Below are 24,039 nucleotides of genomic sequence, written 5' to 3'. Positions count from 1 at the left end.
TGATTCTAAAACTTTCAGAGGGGATTCTCATTTGCATTCAGAATTTATCAGAGCTGTGGGAAAAAAATTGCCTTGGAAATTTGAGTTCTGAGTCTTCTCCATTCATTTCTATACAAAGGCCAAAAAATGGCACCCAATGGTCCTTTGCTGACCTCCCCCCACCCAAGGAAGGTGATACCCTTGATTTAGAAGGGTATCCAAATAATTTGCACTGGTTTCTTCTCAATGAACACCATTTCCAGGAATCTAAAAGTAAGATCACATTTTAATCAACTGCCTTTACCTAGAACCCTTGCCTTTTCTGTTCACCTCTTTTCCCCCTTCCCTACCTGGTAAAAACAATGTACACAGGATGTCTGGAACTGTCAAGATCCCATGTAGGTAACAGGATCAGAATTAAGAGACAGTGAGACATTTGTACAAGAACAGTCCCCATCCTTCAATCTATAAACAAATCCTCTTTTCCCCTATTCATACATACTGTGGGATAAGATAGGAAAGCAGCAGAGAGAAAGGCTTCAGAGATATGCATATGTATAAACCCTCATTTAAATATATCTACATACCAGTATTGCAATTCAACATTTAATGAGTTCTACTCTGAGGCAGTACGGTAAGTATTAAAGCAAAGGAGATCAATAAAATATCTTTCTAAGCATGGGGTTACTCGGACACCTAGGCAATGAGAGCAAAACACTGTTATTAAGAACAGTTCCAAATACTAAATTTGTTGTGCATACACCACCTTTAAATTTTTTTAATTTAAATTATACCTACCATTTCAATGAAGATTGAACATGGTCTGATGAGAAAACATTGGATGGAGGTTAATGGCCTGGGTCCTCAGCTGGCCACATCAGCTCCCTATCAGCCACTGATCTGTCTGAGGTCTCTGATCTGCTGAATATGTAGATTTCCAAAGCCCCTTCCTGCTCTATATCCTCAAACTATTGCAATTGCCCTGCTAATGATCTATTTCTTATTATAATTCTGTTTCTGATTCTTTCCCCTTATTTCTCTTTTGCAGATTCTTTTCATGGGCATGATGACTGAGTACTATCACTATTTTTTCACAACCCTGGTAAGCACTTCCAGTGGAAATGTATTCCATGCTGTAGGAAAACATCTCCAGTTATTTCAAAAGTCAGCCCCACCAGTGTCAGAAGCAGGGTATTGTCATGGAGATTTGTCTTACTTTCCTAAGAATCCTTTAAATCCAGAAATGCTGAACAGCAGGTTCTTTCTTTTTTTTTTTTTTTTAAATTAGCATCAATGCCTGTGCATCTGGAAAGGGATTAAAATGATAGTTCCATTAAATAGAAACTGTCAAAGAGCAAACTAGTCATAAAGAATCATCTACATTTTCTAAATACATTAGAAGGCACACTAAAATGTCTCTTAGCTTTTTTGATCCTATGGGATTTACGGAGACCCTTCAGGAACCAATTTGCCCTCATGGTCTTGCTTTTTTCATCCTTTGCTCACAAGCAGATATTACAAATCAGACCCTGGACTTTCCATATTGCACAGGATCCTCAATTTATAGGCCAACCTAACTTTGTGTAATGTATTCATTTTAGCACATCACGTTGCTTACTGTGGAGTTTGTGAGGGATTCCGTATGCATTCTAGAATTTTCTGTCTGATGTCTTGTAGTTTGAGTAACTTTCCTTCCATTCATTGAGCGCGCTAAAGGAAATCTTTCTTTCTAGGGTCTTATTCTTTAAATTTGCTTCCTTAAGCATTTTCCTTTTGTTTTATCTGCATTTGCCATGCTTTGCTTTTTATATTCTTAACCATTCTTGCCCATGAGTATTGGTAAAACTTACAGAAGAAAGTTATGTAGAACAAGGCGGGGGAAATATAACCCTTTAGAAGGTACTACTCTTTCTGATACTGAGCCAGGAGGACAGAACTGCCCTCTTAAAACTCTACGGTCTAATTCAACATTATCTTGGGAAAGGGTAGCTGCATAAAGAAGAATTATTCAGAAGAACAAATCCGTGTGCCTCTTCTGCAAATACAGATCATGAGGTGTTTCTGAAGCTGCCTCTCCTTAGGAACCACGGTCATCACTGATCATCTTGCATTGCACTTCCATAAAGCAGTTACACTGTTAGGAAATTTTTATGCAAATTTTTTCTCTTTTCTTTTCTTGTTAAGTGTTATTTTGAAAGTTTGGTTTATTCCAAATGCAAGATATCTTTAATGACATATGATAGAGTTAAACCTTTCTTCACAAGAAGCAAGCTGAAATTTTTGTATTGTTTTAAATATGAATCAACAGGGGCACCTGCATGGCTCAGACGGTTAAGCATCTGCCTTGGGCTCCGTTTGTCTTCAGCTCAGGTCATGATCTCAGGGTCCTGGGATCAAGCCCCATGTCAGGCTCCCTACTCAGTGGGGAGTCTGCTTCTCCCTTTGCTCCTCCGTATTGCTTGTGCTCTCTCTTTCATAAATAAATAAATAGATAAATAAATAAATGAATGGATAAATAAATAAATAAAATCTTAAAAAATAAATATGAATCAACATAAACATCTGGTTTATACTCAGCCTCATCTGTAAGAGAAAACTTAAGTGGGTTAAACTTTTCTTCCTGAAACATTGTCTGAAAGGGAATTAGTTCCAGTGCTATGATACCCATGTTCACACAACCCTATGCTTTGGTTCATTCTCCAAGGAGAACACTCAGAGCTTGCATCCAGTGAGCATTCTTCATGCCCTCATTATATGGGGCATGGATCAATGAACCAGAGAAAGGTATTTTTTCCTGCTGGAAGTGATCTTCCTATCAAATGCATAAGAAAATTCCAAATTTCATCTCCTTTACCAGATCTAAGGCAGCAGGAAGTGATGGGTCATCCTTGGACTAGTCACATCACCACTCAAGTGGCTTCAGTGTCCTCATCTGTAAAATAAAAGCATTGAACCAAATGGACACAAAGATCCCTTCCAACTCCCCAAACCCTATGTTCTAGAAACAGAACTTTAACTTCTCAGAATATTGTACCCTGTGCCCAAGGGCATACTAATTCCTCTTCTTGGTTTATCCAAATTCTAATAGCATTGCAAAAAACAGCGGAAAATGAAAACTGCTCACTGCCTAGAGTTTCTCAGGCAGCGTGCAAGCGAAGAACAATGGGAAACATTCTTTGATGAAGCAGTGAGGATGGCAGCTATTTTAATTTTAATCTACCTGTTGCTTTAGCAGTCATTATTCTGTTTTGCATAAAGGACATTGAAAATGTTAACTCTTTCTACTTTTATCATTTTTAATACTGCGCAGGACTTATTTGCTTTAGATCTGGAACTCTATAGGTACAGTGGGGTAAACATGACTGGATTTCGGCTGCTTAATATTGACAACCCTCATGTGTCCTCCATCATTGAGAAGTGGTCCATGGAGAGATTGCAGGCACCCCCCAGGCCGGAGACTGGCCTCTTGGATGGCATGATGACGGTAAGTAGTCTTAAAATAAAAATCATTTGAGATGATGTTTGCTTCCTTAGGGGTTAGTAAAGAATCACCTATGCCTCCTCTAGTGGAAGTAAAAGTATTATAACTTGTGCCTTGACTTGAATGAGAGAAGGAGTAAAATTTTTAGGTATTTAGAAAGTCTATGCACGGCTACTATCGAAAATTGCTATTTTCAGCTTTCTGGACTGTACGTCCCTCTGATTTAAAAAAAAAAAGAGTTAAATGAGTAGCCACCATTGCCAGCCAAATGGAGACAAAGCAGAAGCCAAAGTGAGGGTGACTAAAGTGAGTTTTACCCTTGGAAATGTGGCCTTGGGAAGGGGGGAGGGAAGGAAGAGCAAGCTGCCTACAAAAGTGACGCAGAACAAGTTTGCGGCCCTCCTTTCTTTTTTTTTTATTAATAAATTTATTTTTTATTGGTGTTCAATTTGCCAACATATAGAATAACACCCGGTGCTCATGCCATGCGGCCCTCCTTTCTTGCCACATCTCAGCAAACGGTGGCACACGTGGAAAGACACCAGATTTGCATGCAGTTGGTGTGTTCACATTCTTCCTGCCTGGATGTGTACAGGAACACCTCTGCAGACACTGACAGTGATTCACACCAGCCATATGTTGCTCTCGAAGCAGATGCCAGGCCCCCCTCCTGACAAGGAGAGGTACTCTGCTGAACAGATAAATTGCAAACTGCCTCATCAGAGCGCTTCTCGCTAACATCATTTGTCTTTCGTTGTCAAATGCACCTACCTTAGCTTTATTTCTCTAATGAAGCTCCCTACGTGATGAAGAAAATAGCAGGACATTTTTTAAAAAGCTTTCTATGTAGGAATCATGTCATCTAAAGGGAAAGATACTAGGAATGCGGGCAGGTAATAGCATTTGAAATTGGCATAGTATTTCATTCTCTGTTCCCATCATCGGGAGAAGCACTCTTGCTTTTAAGATGCAATTTACCGATAACCGAAAGGTATCATCTTGCAGAGAAATGAACTTGGGATTTCTTTTCCTTTTCTACCATTTTTTTTTCATGAGAAACAAATGAATACCAAGGAAAATGAATTAATAAATGAAGTGGTTCTGGATGATTCCTTGTTCAAGCCCCCTGATTGTTTTTCAAACCTGAAATAACTCTTAAAATATACAAAGTGATCGGAGAGATAATGATAGAAAGCATTTTAATACAAATGAGCCTTTGAATAGGAACAAGTAGAGACTATCCAGGGAAGTACTAGACCTTCTGAGAGAGAAGAGGGCAAGCTAGAGAGAAAAAGAGTTAGAGACAGACAGAGACAGAGAGGTATGCTAATACAACAGCTTTTCTCTTCTTCCTCTTGGATTTATAATCCCAGTGAGTTCAAATGTCTCAAATCCCCTGCCCTCGCGCCTTGCCTCCCAATGAGATTTCTATCCACAGGCTGAGATCCCCAATAATTGTTACCTACACTCAGTGTATTCCACTAAAAAAGTTACAGTTTGGAGCTATGTTATCACAGCTTGTGGATTCAGGCCAAACATTAAATATTCATCACAAGTATGGTTTAATTTACCAAAAAAAAAAAAGGCATCTGTTGCATTCAATTATACAGGACAGTTTGTACATATTGACTGAGATAAGGAAAATCATTGAACAAGGAGGATAGAACCATGCAAGTCACACCAACTCAGGCCAGACAGGGGATGCATCTACTCCGGTAGGACTGCTGCCGGTGGCCTAGGCAAATGGCAGTTCCATGGGCAGGAAGCATGGTGGAGCCAAGTCCTAGTGGATGGAAGAGGTCCTGCTTTGCCTAAAGTTTACTACTGTCATCTCACTTAAGAAAGGGATTTCTAGGCTCTGTTATTGCTCCTGTTATTATTAGAAACTATAAAAAAAGAGAAAGGGGATTTATCAGAAAGGAAGAGAAGGGTTCCCCGGGCACCAAAAGTGGGGAAAGTAGATATATCAGTCATGTCTATACTAGTCTAAAAAAGTAGTAGAACACAGCACCCACTAGAAGTTGGATCCCATAGTCATACAGATCGGTTTTCCCCTAGTTTCACTGAAATAGAAGTGATATACTTCATCGTATAAGTGTAAGGTATACAGCATAACAGATTGACTTACATATATTGTGAAATGATTATTGCAATAAGTTTAATTAGCATGCATCATCTCATATAGCTACAATAAAAAGAAAAAGAATATTTAGATATAGTTTTGAAATTAATCCCAAGAAGTATAATAGTGATTTTTATTCACCTGAAGACTCCATTTTGGCTTCTAGTAATGGAGGCCAATTTGGGGATGTGGAAACTGAGTCACAGTGAGTTTAAAGAGTAGATTTACAGGTTTGAAGCCCAATGGACTGATCTCTGAGTTGAGAGAGCAGAAACTCATGTCCCCAAGCCAGGGCCCAGATCTAACAAATCTTTGTTCTCATGCTGCCTCTGTACTCAAACCATTTTCTTCCCCACCTTCCTGATAAAAAAAGCCCTATGGTTTCAGTTCCACTGGGTCTGTATTCCTCAGATCTCATGGTTCATTCTTTCTTGCATCTGTAGCATTTGTGACTCTCACTACCTAAAACCTTCTTCCCCTGTCAAATCCACTTCACCAGAGAGGCCTGTTATTCTTTCTCCCATGGCCTGTTTTCTTTCGCTATGTAGCCGTACAGCTTCACACACTATATTTCGATTCGTTTGTTCAGTGCCTTCCTCTACAAGAATACAAACTCCATGAGGACAGAGAGGCTTTGTCTTTTTGTGATCTCCTTTATGCCCAGAAATAGAAAAGGTCTGGCACAAAGCAGGCCTTCAATAAATATGTATTTAATAAGGGAGCTAATGCTAAATAAATAAAAATTGGGCTTCTGCTAAGACCAACATGTTAAATGAAAAATGCTCATATACGCCTTAAATAAGTCTGTAAAAGCCCAAAGAGAGTTCCTACAAGTAAGAACTAGGCATGTGTAGTGAAGATAGTGATTATTCTAAAGTAATAATAATATTTTAAAAATTAGCCTAGACTAACCACTATCTATATTTAAGTAATGCCATTACTAGAAGAAAGTTGCATTCGCTGAAATCATATGCATTATACCACTACTCTCCAAGGCAAATTTCCCTATTGCCTTTATAGTTTTATTTTTGTGTGTGCTGCATTCATATACAGATGCCTGTAGGAATATATAATATAGAAATTTTTAAAATATGTTTTAAAATATCCATGTGTTTTTACTTCCCACCTACTTGTCTGATTTTCTCTTTAATATTTTTAAACTGAAAATTTTTTTAGAATATCATACACCAAAAATATCTTCAAAGAATATTATTATATATGACAAAACACATCCAAATCTGAAAATCATGTCCAATGAAAAATTTTGACTCCAGACTTAACAGCCATAGATGTAATTAAAGAAAAAAAAATATTGACTTTGAAAATAAGGTTAAAATTGTGTTAATTAAGAAACCTGTTACTGAGTCAATAGAGTTCAAAAATAGTGAAACTCGTTATTTAAAACATCTTGAGATTAAAAAAAGAAAGTGTTTTCTCAACTGAAGTGTTGATTAACTCAATAGAAGTTTGGAGTAATTTTACAAAATCTACTTCATTCCTTTTTATGGCGCTTAAATTTTTCTTAGCACTTGGGCTGATTCAGTCTATTGGCTTATGAATAGACTGAGATAATGGAGTGGCCCATTTTCAGGTAGAGTCCTCTCTGATTGTGAACCAAAACTGTGCATGATTCGATAGTGCAAAATAATCATAGAAACAAGAACGCTGGTCTGTCATTGGCCTTCCCAGTTCTTCAAAAGCATTCATAATATAAAGTTATGTCAGTAGCCTTATGTTACATGTGAGCATTTCCTGTAATCATGATCCAGGAGGGAGGTACCTTTGAGTGTCACCTAAGTGTCTGCTGCTGCTCCAGCGACAAAAGACAATGGGCTATGAAATTCAATGGAAAAACCAAGATCTTTCCAGATGAGGAAAGCCTAGATTAAGTACTGGCTATGTCCCCTGAATAACTAAATGACCTGACTAGGTTATGTAGCATCTCTGAGGCTGCTTGCTTACCTGTCAATCTGTGTAATAATATTTTACAGTATTACTCTATAGATTAAATTAGATAATATATATAAAACCTCCAGGACATAGAATTGGATTTACTTGATGGCACTTGCTATTATGCCAGTTTGTAGTTAATATAGTAACAAAAGACATTCTGAAATGCAGAGACCGAATCCTTACTTGTTTACAGGAGATGTGTTTCTTGACCTGCACAGGTAGCCCAAGATAGCCCCTTACCTGGGACCTGTGTGACCTTGTGTGACCGACCATAGGAATCACCCAGGTGTGTTTTCCAAAGTCCACATATGGTCCTCTTTTCCCAATTTCTCATGTCTCTCCCAAAAGCTGGAAAATGTTTATTGAAATTAGAATATGCCAACCTCTGCACCAGGTCTCACTGGATCTGCTGGACTTCTGCCCTAATTACTGAATTTCTAGATTGTGAGTATATGATTATATCTTTGCTACCTTCCCCAGGCCATTTCCAAACCCCAGTTCACTTGCGGGTCACTCTTCTCAGCATCCTGAACATTCAGGATGTGCACTGCCTCTCCCACCACTTTGGCTGTTCAGTAGCCTCCGCCCCCGCAAGGGAAACTAGCTCATTCATACTAAGAGACAAATTCCTGCTAGCTCTATGCTGTGGGTGAGATATTTGGATTTTAATAGAGGAATCAGTGATAGAATAAAATTAGGAAATGAGGGAGAAGGGTGTCATTTGGGAGAACTTCTCTTACAGAAAACTGCCTTGTCCATCCATGTCAGGCCAGTGAATATTTCTGAATTTGCAGAGAAGATGGGAAATCTATACTTTCAAGGTTTTTTTTTAATTTTTTTTTTATTTATTTATGACAGTCACAGAGAGAGAGAGAGAGAGAGAGGCAGAGACACAGGCAGAGGGAGAAGCAGGCTCCATGCACCGGGAGCCCGACGTGGGATTCGATCCCGGGTCTCCAGGATCGTGCCCTGGGCCAAAGGCAGGCGCCAAACCGCTGTGCCACCCAGGGATTCCCAAAATCTATACTTTTTGCCCATTTGTTTCACAAAGACTAAGTCTTCCTTCAGCACTCCCATCTCCTGCAGTTTTCTTTTTCCAGTAATGCCATGCAAGGAATATATAAAGCCATATCCTGTTGTTACTCCTCATTTCCAAAGAGTAGCATCTCCCTGGATTTTGTTGGGATCCCCAAGACCACATTCAGGTTTCATTTGGCAGAAGAACTCACAGAAATCGGAAGGGCTGTTAAACTCAGAGATAACAGTTTATTACAGCAAAGGGATACAGATTAAAATCAGCAAAGGAAAAGTTGCAAAGGGCAAAGTCCAGGAGAAACTATATGGGGACTACTAGTGGTCCTCTCCCAGGAAAGTTGCTTTGACAAGTGCTTCATTCTCTACAATAACATAAGGCAACATGTACAGAGTGTTGCCAACCAGGGAAGCTCCTCCAGGCCTTGATGTGCAGGGTTTTTACTGGGAGTCAGTCACATAGGCATCGAGCATCCTCATAGCTGATCCTACTTGCTCAGTCTCCAGCCATTCCGGAGGACAAACTGATAGATACAGCATGGCCCAGGGCTCCAGATGAACAAAAATAGGCATTCACCATAAATCACACTGCTAAACTGCCTAAAACTGCCCAAGACCCCAAATATACAAAAACACAATGGTCAGGCAGGATATTCCCAGGTTTCGGACATTATCTCCCAGAACCCAGTCAAAAGCCAGTCTTTTCTTGGAAATATGTGTAGAGCGTGGGCACCTCGGTCCTGCTGAGTTGAATCTTTATTGCACACTGTTGTGATAACCAAAACACAGTGTGAGACTGCTTTTTGTATGCTTGTTTCATGATCCATGTTGGGGTAAAGAGATTTTCTTAGGGGCACTGAGTAATGTGGTCTCATTCAGGCTTTCGATATAAATAAAATGTGAAAATAAACACATTCGGAAAAATAAAATCTGAAACACAGGCCAATTTCTTTTACATTTATCTAAAATAAATCGAGAGTTGCTACTCGGTAAGCTGGCCTCCAGCACAGAACTGAAAAGGGAAGAAAATTCAGGGGTGGTTTATTAGCGTTATAAAATAGGTAGACACATGTCTCCTCCATCTAAGAAAGCGTTGCACATCAAAGGGAAGTGTGGTTTTAGAATAAATGGTTTTCTTCTTTGAATTTGAAAAGCACTGATCAGGCCCATGGTTTTGAGCTGTGTTATTACCCAACCCAGTGTGGAGGCAGCCTTGACAAAGAAAATCAAAATCCTTCCTTAGCCCAGCTTATGGAAGAGTTAGATCAAAACTTCACTCCTCACACTTCTCTACCAACTCTTTCAATTAGTCAATTAGTGAATACGCATACAAATTTGCAAAAAAAAAATATACTCTACTGCTAAAATGGTCCAGGTCCCAAGAGCATAGTGGTTAAGGGTGTGAGTTCCAAAATCTAAGTTTACATCCTAAGTTGAAATTCTCACTTGCCTAGTAAGTTAGGCAAGTTATCAAAGTTACTTCCTGAAGTTACTTCTCTAAGTCTCCATTTCCCTGTTGGTAAAATGGTGACAATACCTATTTCAAAGGCATCGTTTCAATAATTTAAGGTGACAGCATGTGTAGGATGCTTACAGTGCCTTGTGTGTAGTAAGTTGTCCGTGAACATGCACCGTAATTGAGCTATTATTGTAATTATTAAATCAACATTGAGTATTTGTTTTAGAGGCAGCTCAACTTCGTGGTTGAGAACATAAACCCTAGCTCCAAATTCCTGGGTTTGAATCTTGGTTTGCCCACTACTACTTTGGGGATGCCATTTAACCTGGTCATATCTTTACCCATAAAAGAGTAAAGGTTATGATGAAGATTCAGTGTTTGCAAAGCATTTAGAGCAGCACCTAACATACAAGAAGTACTGGATAAAAGTCAGCTATTATTAATTGAATTTCAAAAAGTCTCATTCTGCCAATTGATTACTCTCCTTCAATTATACCAAATTAGGATAGCAGAGTGGTGAAGAACATGGGTGCTAGAATCACACTGTCATGGGTTCACACTCTGGCCATGCAGCTGATTAGCAGAGTAGCCTTGGACTAATTTTTCTGAGCCTCAATTTTCTTATCTATGAAATTGATTACACCAGTTTTGAACTGAAATAACCAAAACATTTTTAAGCTTCAACAATCACTACCACCACCACTACTGATCTAACTTCTATATGTCAATGATATAAGTAAAACAACTTATTTTACAAGTACATCTTAAAACCTTGGGATTATACAGTTCTCATAAAAATGTATTTTATTTTTTTTGTATTTTATTTTAAGGCATGAAATAACATTAATTCCTTCAGCAAGCATTTATTAAACAACTTTAAGCAATATTTATGTGCCAGTAACTGTCCTACACACTAAAGAATGAAGTCAAACATTTCTTCATTCACAAAACCCACATTCTTACTGAGAAACCAATGTCACTGTAAGTGCAATATGGAAATGGAAATGCAAATGGAAAATGCAATGATAGAGATTGCATGGGAAACAGTTAAAGGGGGGATATTCTTTGGACTTGTAGACGGATAAAGCGTGAGATGTAGTAACCCTCTCCACTTCCATTAAGACATGCTCTCAATAAGTGCACAGTAAATGTTGAGCTAATCAACGGATTTCTGAAAAAAAAAAAAAAAAAACCACACATGATAATCTTTGATCTATGACCTAGATTCTAGATCTAACTCTACCAATTATTTGCTATACGTAGGACCCTACACATATAGGGGTCTAGGGGTTATTTTTTTCTAGGAGTCATTTTTTCTACATAAGTAGTTCTATCTATCTGTTCTGTTGATTTGGGGAGCTTGTTGAGAATTTCAGATGAAGTTCTGATGAAAACCCTCAACTAAAATGTGAAAGTACTATACAATTTTATCCTTAAAGAAAACAACAGGACAATATTTTTATAAAATACTAGCAGTTTTGTGTGAAATTTTGCAAGTGAGAGAGATTTCATAAGGAAGGGAAGAATGAGATGGCAACCCCCAAAAGCAAGGACTACTTAAACAGTCTATCAAAAAGCAAATGCTGACAAGAGTAGGATATTCCAAGCAACTTACATGAGTGTGTTTTTCAAAAAGTCTTCCACAACCTGCTATTGGATTTGATTCCACAGCTTAAACCTTCCTGACTCCAGCAAATAGAAGTGACCGACACAAATACCCCTATTTGGAAATTACCTATAAGTTTTGCTTGAAGCCGTTTCTTTCTGCCAAATAGAAATAAGTAAATATTTTAATAGATATATGTCCTGAGAAACAAAATCTGATACTGAAATGTTGAGGTTTAGTAGCTTCTAACTCAACATAGCTGATCTTAACACTGTGCTTAACATAGATGCTCCAAAAATATTTGTTCCCTGAATCAAGTTTTTTGTGGCTGAGATGAGGGTTGGTTTTGTTTTGTTTTTTTTTTTCTTTTTTAATTTTTATTTATTTATGATAGTCAGAGAGAGAGAGAGAGAGAGAGAGAGAGAGAGAGGCAGAGACACAGGCAGAGGGAGAAGCAGGCTCCAAGCACCGGGAGCCCGACGTGGGATTCGACCCGGGACTCCAGGATCGCGCCCTGGGCCAAAGGCAGGCGCCAAACCGCTGCACCACCCAGGGATCCCCCTGTTTTGGTTTTTTGTTTTGTTTTGTTTTGTTTTGTTTTTGTTTTAAGAACTCAAAACAGGGCAGCCTGGGTGGCTCAGCAGTTTAGCATTGCCTTCAGGCCAGGACCTGATCCTAGAGACCTGGGATCGAGTCCCACGTCAGGCTCCCTGCATGGAGCCTGCTTCTCCCTCTGCCTGTGTCTCTGCCTCTCTCTCTCTCTCTCTCTCTCTCTATATATATATATATATATATATATATATATATATATATATGGCTCTCATGAATAAATAAAATCTTTAAAGAAAAACCTCAAAACAAAGCAGAGCTATCATTCCAATGTACTGTGGAGTATGAAGTATTATTTTAGAGAAAAAATAGCTATCAGAGAGTGAAGACTGTTCAGCTGGCGAATAAATAGCTGCTGAGATCAGACAAATAGGAGATAAGGAAACAGGCAGAATGATTATGCAGTTAAAGGAAGGGAAACAAAGATGGAATTGAAGATGTGATGTGTGTTTTCCTCCACAGACTGAAGCAGCTCTGATGTATGATGCTGTGTACATGGTGGCCATTGCCTCCCACCGGGCTTCGCAGTTGACTGTCAGCTCCTTACAGTGTCATCGACACAAGCCATGGCGCCTTGGACCCAGATTTATGAACCTAATCAAAGAGGCAAGTGCTACTCATTCATGGCCCAGTTCTTTCCTAGCCATAGTGCTGTTTGACCTGTTCATTTAATGTGGTCTTCCCACATGGCTTTGTTGGCAAGATATCTATAAAAGAGGAGAAATCACCATCATCCGATCTGCTAGGATTTCACTGGTAAAAGTTTGTCTGGAAAAACTACCAGGAATTTTCTAGTGTGATGTTGAGAAGTTCAAAGAAGTTACCAGATCATAGCACTCACCTTCCTTCATCTCAACTATGTCTCAGTTGCTGCTAGTTCTCTTCCACATACGTTCATAAGTGTTTGTAGGTGCTTATTCTATGCCCCATTGAGTCAGGGAGTGGGTTAGCGCATCACTGAAGGTTACCAGAGATAGTTCCAACCTTAGCAGCCCACAATCCCAGTTGTTTCTTAAATATCAAGTGGTACAGGACTGAGTAGGGCCACGTTGTCCTAATGATATAATAATTATTTCACCATTTGTCAGCAAACCAGAAAATTCTAGTCTATTCAAAACTTACCAAGTGTACTAAACGTTTTCAAGAATACAGGGTATTTGGTGAAGGTGAGTTTTTCATGATTACCCTGCAATCTCGGACTGTCCCCTACAATTTTCTTTTCTCTGATGCAATTCGACTTGTCTTGATCAGATCCTGTTCTAAGATCCCAAGATTCTTCATAGATAGGCATCCTTGGATTACTTTGACATCAACATACATTCATCGTGTGTCTGGACTTGACAAAGTGAAATAATGCTTAACTGAGTACACACCCTACTCTATGACGCTGCTCTAATGTTTTCTCTATAGGATGCAGAAATTTGCCTCTCAAATGAAGAGTATCTTTATTGCCTTCTGTATTGGAGACGGTTGAGATGAGACAAAGCCATAAAAGAGAAGAATGGGAGGGACATAGTGCAAGAGAAAAATGCCTAGCCAAGAGCAAGGGAGAAATCCTACTCTGGGCATCATCTTTGTTGATCTCTTTGGCACCTACAAACTCTCACAAGGGTTGTTCATCTACTTCCCCATTGACAGCTGACTCTGATCCATCAGAGACTCTGATCAACAGTCTGTATGAACCAGAGAGACAGTATGTATGAGGTTTAACACTACTCAGAGAACCAGAGGGACAGTATGTATGAGGTTTGGCACCACCCAAGCTCCAAAGCAAGGCTGGATCTAGGGTATGGCAAGCAGCAAAGACTATCCTGGGCATAGGATTTAAGGAGGCACTCACTCTCAGGTTTGAACAGGAGACTGGGAGGGAGTACTTCCTTAAATTTTGTGCCCCTGGGAACCTCTCTGATCTCACTGTGGTCCTGGCATGGTTCCTTGGGTTTAAATCGCAGCTCCACAAACACTTATGAGCAATATAATCTGCACAAGTTACATAAATACTTGCATCTCAATTTTCTCTTCTGTAAAATGGGAATAACACCTTGTATCTCATAGCATTATTGTAAGGATAAAAATAAAAGTATGAAGAACAACACAAAAACACAGTAAGAATCTTAGATATTAGCTATTCTCTTACTACTGGGAGAGACTACTAATAATAGCCTCATTCAGTTTACTGAGTGTGATGCCAGGAATTTAAATCTGGTAGCAACAACAACAACAAAGAAATCACAAATAGGCATGAAATGAAATACTCTTTCTGACAGCTACATAAATCTGACATACTGTGCCTAGTGTAAAAACATCGCCCAGTCTCTGCTCTCCCCGCAGCGATCATGGTTAGGTCCTGAATCGCCATCCTGATCACCTTGATCTTTAACAAGAAAACAGTTGGTTTCCTTTCATCTCCTGCCAGTGCAGGGAGAGGCAGGAGGCCACATGAAAGCTTAGGATCAAACACTCAGAGCACCCCAAGCACCTTTTTACTTATACTTAGGTTGCATAAGAAGGTAAAATTACCAAGCCACAGTTAGGGATGTTTAAAGAAATAATGAACTCCAAGATGAGGGACCACACTGAAAGCAAGAAAGCACTTTATGATCTTTTACTCCGAAGAGCAAATTCCCCATTCTCAGGCTCCACAGTTGGGGGTTGAAAGGAGATGCGGGTCATAGATTAAAAACTTTTATCACTGTCGTGCTCATCTTTTTTGTCTTCTGAATCACGATGCCTTATGCCACTCTAGGCAGGGTACGGGTACCTGCAGAGATGACATAGGGTTCGGAGGTGACCAGGAGCAGTGTCTTAGTCTGTTGAAAGATTGCACAGAGGGAATTCTGAGACAGGCTAAAACCTGTGAAAGTGAGAGAATATAGGTGCTTCTTTCAAGGAGTATATAATTTGACAAAACTTTGCAGGTATCAGGGTTTTATTAAGAAACATGAAATAAGGCATGTGGTCCTAAAACTTACCAAGGTCCTTTCTTTTAGTAACTATCACTTTCTAAAGAATTTTTTTTATTTTTATTATTTATTTATTTTTTTTTCTAAAGGATTTTCAATTTCTAATCAGAAATCATGTAAAAGTGCAAGTCAGCAGATTGAATTTATGGGGTGAAGATCAAATTTGTCACAGGAGGTAAACTTTCTGAGCTCAGAGGTGGTTGTGTGTGCACTAATCCCTGATAACTTCACACATCATTTAGAATCAGGAAGCCTTTCAGACAAGTGTTTCAAGTTAACCATCCTTCAGTGTTTCAGGCTGACTACCAAGGGGAAGAATTAAAGAACATTTTAAATCTGGTAGAGTGTGTTATAGTGTCATGTCTCCAGGCATTTGCTAAACAAATGTATTAGGAAATTATAAATTCCCGCACAGCAAGCAGTATACCGGGACTCCATTACACAAGTAACATGGGGTTTCTACTATCTACTAATATAAATTCTACATAGTAGAGGAATGGCAGGTTTCCTTTGAAGCTATCCTATGTCTGGGATAAAACCTATGCTCATCAGCAGGATCTGCAGGCTCTTCAGTGATCCAGTTCCTGATCTCCTATGCCATCCCTCTCATCTCCTGCCCCAACTCCAGCACTTGCTGAACCTACTAGGACTCCCTGAACTTGCCATATGCCCCTACCAGATTCTCTTACCTCTGACTGAAAGGCCTGTATGTCTCAACTCAAACACCAGCTTCTATGTGCTTCCCTTGATCCATAAACTTTGATTCCTCACCTTCATTATACCTGTTAGACCATCATATCTATTTCCAGGTCTATTTCCAAGCTGCGCTTTTCCCATCTCCTGTCTCTAATTCTTACATAAGACTCAGTATAGAATGAACACCCAATAAGTAGATGCCAAACAAGTGAATGAACCAATAAATGATTCAATGAACAAGCAAAGGACCTGAAGAACCCCAGTAATCTATAAGCAAGTACTGTAGGACACACTCGGCACCTGAATATCATATCCAGAAACAATCCGATGAGGCATAAACCAGAGCCAGCTAGACTTGTCTACCAGGACTATAGATTCTGATGGGACCGTGAGATAGGGATCTGAGGAATAGGCCAGCCTCTTTAATTCTGGCATTGGGAGCACAGACCCTAAGACTTAACTGCAATTTGCTATCCATGAGAACTTAGTCATTGAGGCTCGTTGTTCTCAGTTTCCTCTTCTAAAAACTGCAGATAAAAATGCCCATTCCTTATGTTTGTGGGGAATTACACATATGTACAGCCTAGCAAAATGTGTGGCATGTGGTGGTTGCTCTATAAAGGGTAGCTACCATAAGTGGAATGTCCTTCTAAAAATGTCTATCAGGAAAGGGGATTGTCAGGAAGAAATGAAGCAATGCATATAAAACATTAAATATATTGCCTAGCGTAAGTAAGCCTGCATGCTTGCTATCATTGCTCTTATTGGCATCAACATTATTGTCATTGGAGCCCAAGATGAAGTAGCAATATTTGTAGAAAGGAAGAAAGGACCTAGTAGGGGAAAATCAGGAGTTCCATGGAGATAGGCATGGCACAGGAGGCCAACTCCAGTGATGCCGGGGAATGAGGTAACTTTCCATCATAGAGCATATACATACATACAGCATATACATAGAGCACATAATGTTTAAGAGAGACCCCAAACATTAGGTAAATAGCAACCAGATAGAGCTCCCAGAAAATGCTGGCAAATCACATCTCAGGTTAGTCTGAGAAATGATAGCTGAGTGTGAGTACTGAGGAAGCTGAAGTACTTCCCATCTATGGTCAGAGTTACTCTGGATCCAAAGTTAAGTTCCAGATGACTGTGGGGCAATTGATGGGAGCAACTGCAGCAACAGCAAGCACGGTGACGCATCTGAGAAGAGGATCTGTAATCACAGGTGCTGGGAAGGACAGTGAATAGTGAAATGAATTGTATATTTTAGGTTATGTCAGTGGTTCTTAACTGTTTTCTGGGTTACTAACTCTATATTAAAACCGTCTTAAATCATGGCTGCATTGTTCCCACGAAAGGCATACAAATTTATCTGTAATCTTAGGGATCTTACAAACACCCTGGTTTGCCTGAAATCCATGTTAAGAGTATCTGAATTGGGTGTTTAAAATAGAATTTGGTTGAAAGAGTGTTCCAGTATGATGAACAGCAACAGTATAAATGAAGCATAAAGAGTTCTGTTGGGGTCAGAAGAAGGGGTCCTATGTGGAAGTGATGAGAAATGATTTTTAGTAAATATGGAGAAACAATTGGTGAAAATTGCCTGTTGAGCTGAGAAATTCAGATTTGATTGATGATTGATTGGTAGGCATTGTACTTGAGGCACAAAAATATACTTCAGATGGTTTATCTTGGTAGCCTGTTGTAGGTTTGATCAAAGCAGATAAACCCACAAAGGTTATTGAGGAGTTATAGGTATCTTGGTTTGGAAGTAATCATCGTTCATAAAGAGCTAAAAGGGGAAAAAATTGCTCAAGAGAAATAAACAAGTATTTCTTGAGTACAACCCTGACTTCTCCCTTCTGTCTATATTCATGCAACTGTTGGAAAAATTCACTTGGAAGTCCTGCTGCCACCCTCATGTCAATAAATATCCCAATAGGAAGAACTGTTTTATCTATTAAATCTATTATTGTACATAAGCCCGATGTCAACAAATAACAATGTTAACTAGGCTGTCTAACAAACAACTAGTAGGACAACAAAATTGATTTAATTTTGTTCCTACTGTCCACTTAAAATTATCCAGTGAAAATCTGGGCAGATTTTCCATGACTTTTGAGTTTACTTAAGGCAAAGACAATCCTAGAGTCTCTTTAAGTTGAACCTCAACTTAGTAATTAGAATTTCTATTCTAATATTAATCAGAAGTCCAACTTGATTTAACATCAAATTAACCTGCCCTTTGAGCTCCAATCCACTGGAAGACTAGAGAAGTGAAGGAATGTGGTTTGTGGTTGGTTTTCCCTCTTTCTCCTCTCCTTGCTCACTTACTCACTGTACCGGTAGCTGTTGCACCTCCTACCAGGTTCAAAAAGAGTGAGGATACTTTTGCTTGGTGGAACTGTTCTCTGGGATCAGCAAATAGTCTAAGCTAGTGTCCCTGGGTGGGCCTGGGGAATTTTTAAACCTAACTTTTCCTTGAAGAATTTTCTTTGACTCTTTATGATTTTCTGTTGGGCTGTCTCTCTTGATGTTTCTTTGACCCAACTAATGGATCTCTTTTAGATGGAAGTGTATCATGCTTTCACAGCTTCATGACACCCAGTGGTGGGTGTCAGAAAAAAGCAAGACCTCTTCATCCATGTAGATGGTCCTATTGACTATACTCTCCCTGAGGCACTCTAGATCTAAATCTGGCACGCATTCATTCATTCCTTGGGTATCCTGGGAGTACCTCTGATCTTGAGGCAGTGCATCTTGGTTGGCCCTCACCTCAGTGCATCAGCTCTTGTATAGTCCTCTTTTGTCAGCTAGAAGCCACACCATGGTCCACAGTCTACCTTGACTTCCTCATGTTTGAGCCAGCCATTGTTCTTCTGCTTCTGCAACTGCAGCCAACTTGTTTCAGATTTCTCTGAATGGCCCTCTGAAATCCTACTTACTAGGACTGAAAAACAGCATCCTGAAAGAAGAAGAGCATAGACTCAAAGAGAAGTAATAGCTCTCTCCAAAGACATCTCTCCAGCAACTACTTCTACCATGCACGTGATCCCTTTTATAAATCTCATGGTCAGGCCCAAAAATCTAGGAAATAATCTGAGGGGCACTTCCTTTATACCTATGCATAGGCAACTTGGAAGTGTTTATGTACCCACTCTGGCATCCTGATATCTATCATTTTGGTAACTGGGTTGAAACATTATAGTAAAATACAATTTGACACTCAAACCAGACTTCTACAGGTTGTCTAAACTTCTCTGTCCACCTCAGCACACTCATCTAATTATTAAATCCTGTTAACTTCCCGTCCTAAATGTTTTGCAACCTTCCTTGCCCACTGACCTCATCATTTCTTGCCTGGATCAACTCTTATATAACTATTGTCCACATATAAAACGGGCGTATAAAATTCACATTTAAAATCTGCATATAAAGTGTGATGTACTACTAAACGTATAGTTGGTATTCCACCCTCTACAAACATAAACTTACTTGTAGTTTTCTTCATTCACCATGCTTTTTTCATACAATGAGACAGATGGGCTTCTCTTTTCCAGACTAAAACCTGCCTTATGACACCTCTTTTGTCATAGTCTTTCAGCCGGGAAAGCACTACCTCCTATTGTTTACCTGGGCTAACTCTTATTCAGAACTCATTTTCTCTAGTGATCCTCTCCCAAACCTCTATTTGGGGATGGGCCCCCCCTGAACTCCATAGTTACTTTACATCTCTGTGTTAGCACTTAATGTGCTTCATCCAGACCCTCACTGTAAGACCTTTCCCTCGAACAAGGACAAAGTCAATTTATCTTTGTGCCCTCAGAACACTGTGCCTGTACATGGCAGGCATTTAAAAGATGCCTATTGAACAGAACCCAGGAAGTTAAAATACACCAAACTCTTAATAAATTCTGCTGAGCTAATGCTTAAACTATATAAATAGTTCCTAATTGATCTGGCCCAAAATAGATTTATTATATAGGAGTGAAAACTATTTCCAAATGCCTGCATATATGGGATTCCAGTCAAAATATGGATGGTTTTCTGTCACTGTTTCTCTATGAAATAGTAATTTATTTGTTCTATTTTGATGAAATGAAGATTATTAATTGGGATTATCAATGAGATCATTGAATTTAAGCTTTTAAAAATCAAAGCATAGAAGATAAAATTCTCCACTGAGGCCACTTATATATTTGTTTTGATATTTATTTTGATTTTTACTTAATAGGTCAATACTGAGTGGTTTGTTTGTTTTTATGGGATCTAGGTGAAAAATTACAGAGTTGAAAAAAATGAAAGCCCCTGGAGAAGCAAAATTCTAACATGTTTCCATCCTGCTGTGGCTCCACTGAGTAACACTTCCCATTATTGCATGCCATTTGATTTTGATTGCCAGGACAAGCTGTCCCTTGGATTAATTAGACGACATTAGACCTGGCAGCAAACTCACTCAAATCTCTACTGTTTGAAAAAGCTACATTTGTAGTTCCCATTCTGCATCTATTGAAAAACACCTGCGTTCCAACTCAGTCTTCAGCACCACCACCTAGTTTTGCACTGTGTAAATGAAAGCCCTTTACCCTGGTTCCCCCTCACAGTGAAGATATTTAGACCTAAAGAAAGAGTGGATCTTCCAGGTCCTTTCCTCCATTCCCACACAACTTAGGACAGTGAAATGAGATCAGTTCCTAAATATTCATAATTTATAGTTTTTACCAATTATGTACACTGTCTTATGTATAACTAAGGTTCTAAGATAACTATCTCTGAAATTGGCAATCAGTGGCTAGGTGAACAATCACCTGTCAGAAATGAGAAAAGGGGGTATTGGAATAAGATAGGAAGTTTTACCAAACTCCCCTTAGTTCATATGATTCTAAATAACATTGATATTTATCAAAGAGTTTCTTTCAGAGACTCATATTAACTACACACCTTCTCTCATTCAGCTACCAATGTCCTGCTTCTACACAGCAATGATTGAAGAATTTGTTTTGGCACCACAGTCTGCATGTATGTGTATATGTGCATGTGGGTACATGCATATGTCAGTGTTTAATTTACTTAAAGGAATATAATATATATATATGATGATGCGTGGGTGTGTGTTTTGTGGGTGTGTGTGTCTATATATTCCACTCAGCAATTTACTTTTCTAATCAACCTTATATAAGTTTTGAAATATACCTAAGTTAATGCATATTTATTACTTTTCCAGTTTATTCCTTTTCATTGAAATCTACTACTCCATCATTCATTCATTCAGCAAATATCTACTTAGCATATGGCAGACACTATCTTGGACATCAAGAATGTAATAGTGGGGGAAATCAGACATATGTAGAAGGAAATATAGTACTTCAAATGATGACAAGTAGTATCAGAAAAGCAAGTTCAGAAGAGGGTAGGGTGTGTAAAGGTCCACAGAGAAAAAAAATTTCCATTGCTCTATTATACAGGATAGTTAGAAAGCATCTCACAGATAATATGAAACTTGAGTAAAGTCTTGAAAGAAAAGAGGGAACCAGACATGCAAATACTAAGAGTAAAGAACCAAGGACGGAACAATTCAGTTATTGAAAATACAGTTGACCATTGAACAACATGATTTGAACAGTGTGGAGGATTTTTTTTATTTTAAATTTATTTTTTATTGGTGTTCAATTTTCCAACATATAGAATAACACCCAGTGCTCATCCCATCAAGTGCCCACCTCAGTGCCCGTCACCCAGTCACCCCCACCCCCAGCCCACTGTGGAGGATTTTTATATGAGGATTATTTTCAATAAATACAATACTATAAATGTATTTTCTCATCCTTCTCATTTTCTTAACAGCATTTTCCTTTCTCTTGCTGACTTTATTGTAAGAATACGCTACATAAACATGACATACAAAATATGTATGACTTGACTAATTTTGTTATTGGTAAGGCTGCTGGTCAATAGTAGGCTATTAGTAGCTAAGTTTTGAGGGAGTCAAAAATTATATGCAGATTTTTGTGCAGGGAATCAGTGACGCTATCCCCTGCTTTATTCAAGGGTCAACTATACTTCAGTGTGCTTATCCATTCCCTTATGAATGGATATATTGAATGCTTCTTTTTTCTTTTATTCTTGGCATATAGAAACAGTGGTATGATGAGCATCTAATAGTTTTTTATAAATAAATCCAGGATTTTCCCTAAAGCAGCACTGTCCAGTAGTAATATTATGTGAGTCACATAGATGTTAGATTTTCTAGTAGCTACATTAAGAAATTAAAAGAAACAGGTGAGATTAGTTTTAATAATATATTTAATACAGTATATCCAAAATATTATCACTTCAGCATGTAATCAATATAAAAATTATTATTTAACTTTTTCTCATAGTAAGTCTTTTAAATTCAGTTTCTATTTTAAACTTATAGCATTCAGTTTGGATTACCCACATTTCAAGTGCTCAATAAATCTTGGTGACTCAATAAATAATTTTTTGCTTAATACTATATCTCATCCAACCAAGCTAACTAGGTAAAGATATGAAATTTCAACATATATGGGATCCATATTTTTATCTTGATAGACAAGGAACATATTGATTAGCATAACAAAAGTATCCAACAAAGATAATAATCTATTAATATGACCAGAGCAATTTGAGTAATTCAAGACTGAAGGACTTGATTTCCAGGTTTTATTGATCATATTATCTAAATAATTAGACAAGTGCCCTATTCCCACCCACTTCACACCGGCTGGGCCTCAGATTTGTATTCTTGCCCAGTTAGTTGATTTGCAAGTACAGAGCCAATTCACTCCATTTCGGAAAATAAGCCACCACATGAACCAGTGCCAAAGGAATCTAGTTTATAAAAAAAGAAAAATCCAGGTGCATATTCTAAGATAAATCCTTAGGAAATAAAAACTTGTTTACCCAAAGTGCATGGACTAGACATAGTTAAAGTCAGCAGATTTAGAGTTGGAAATCAAATATTGGCAAGAAAAGCCATTATATTTTTAAATTATGCAGTGATCCATGCAAGCTGTTATTGCAAGATAATGGGTTATAAACAACACACATAATAGTTAAAATAATTATATATTGAACAGATGAGAATATGATAAATGCATCATTTTAGTTCCTGAAATAGCTGACATCAAGGAAGTTATGTGGTCTAAAGGTTATGTTTATCATTTCTTCCTTTGCTTAATGTTTATTTTCATCACCATTATTATGTATACTTCAGATTTGTTTTTAAATAGCTTTTCTGAGAACTGGCTTAAAATTGTGGGTGACTATGTGGAGCTTACATTGCTTAGATGGAGAGTGAATTTCAGAGATTTGTCATCATATCATATTCTGGAGACCTGAGTAGGACAGTAATTGTACAGTTAGTCCATCAAGGCTGTGTTTATACAATAGATACTGAGTGAGCCTCCTTTAATTAAAAACAAGTGAAATAACACCTCAATAAATTGCTCTCGTTAACACTTCTATTCAGGAGACGAAGTGTAGATTAATTTTTGAAATCTATAAAATTCTCTCTCTGTTCTCTTCTCAATGCCACTTGCTTCCTCATCAAGTTACCTTTCTCTCTTTGATTTACTGTTAGTAATAATTTCATGAGAAAGTGTTAGCAACACAAAAGTTCCCTAAATGAATGAGTGGCTGTAATTAAGGAGTTAAATACTTAAAGGTATGATTCCTTTCTTATTCACAGGCCAGTTGTGAACTTCTAAACTTAGTAAACCTTCAAAATTCAAAGAAAAATCTCTTTAGAGTTAGATTGAGGTATAAGACTGATTTTGGGGGTGAAAATAAACTAAATCTGTCTGCCCTTTCAATCCCACCACCATAGGCACCATGGCCTTAAGGAAGTCAAATGACTTCACTTTTTTGATGTGCATGTTGTAAAGCCTGTTTGTCCAGCTCTTCTGAGGAGAGGAGGAAAGGGGACAGAGGAATGGACTAGGGCACAGATGTTTGTCGCTCCTCAACATAATCCTGTAGACTTTCCTAGGTATCATGGTCAGTGGAAGAAGATCCTAATTCCCAGATCTTGCTACCTTCCCTCTACCTTTCTCCCATTACTAAGTGAGCAACCTTTGGCATTGCTATTTTATTCAATCATACTTTCTACAAATATTT

At 38.4% G+C, this 24,039-nt stretch overlaps 1 protein-coding gene across 7 annotated transcripts in view; it reads left to right on the top strand.

Annotated features, from left to right (window-relative positions):
* The window catches only part of GRIK1 (glutamate ionotropic receptor kainate type subunit 1), a 358,854-nt gene that overhangs the window by 257,044 nt on the left and 77,771 nt on the right, over positions 1-24,039 (top strand). For all 7 annotated transcript variants that reach the window (XM_055313531.1, XM_055313528.1, XM_055313529.1 and 4 more), the window contains 3 exons: positions 1,028-1,081; positions 3,290-3,463; positions 12,704-12,847. In XM_055313531.1, coding sequence (XP_055169506.1) covers positions 1,028-1,081; positions 3,290-3,463; positions 12,704-12,847 — 372 coding nt within the window. The remainder of the gene's footprint in view (positions 1-1,027; positions 1,082-3,289; positions 3,464-12,703; positions 12,848-24,039) is intronic.

Source organism: Nyctereutes procyonoides, unplaced genomic scaffold, assembly GCF_905146905.1.
Source record: "Nyctereutes procyonoides isolate TBG_1078 unplaced genomic scaffold, NYPRO_anot_genome, whole genome shotgun sequence".
In the NCBI taxonomy this organism is placed as follows: domain Eukaryota; kingdom Metazoa; phylum Chordata; class Mammalia; order Carnivora; family Canidae; genus Nyctereutes; species Nyctereutes procyonoides.
The sequence above is the reverse complement of the archived record's forward strand: the minus strand, read 5'-3'. Positions and strand labels throughout refer to the sequence as shown.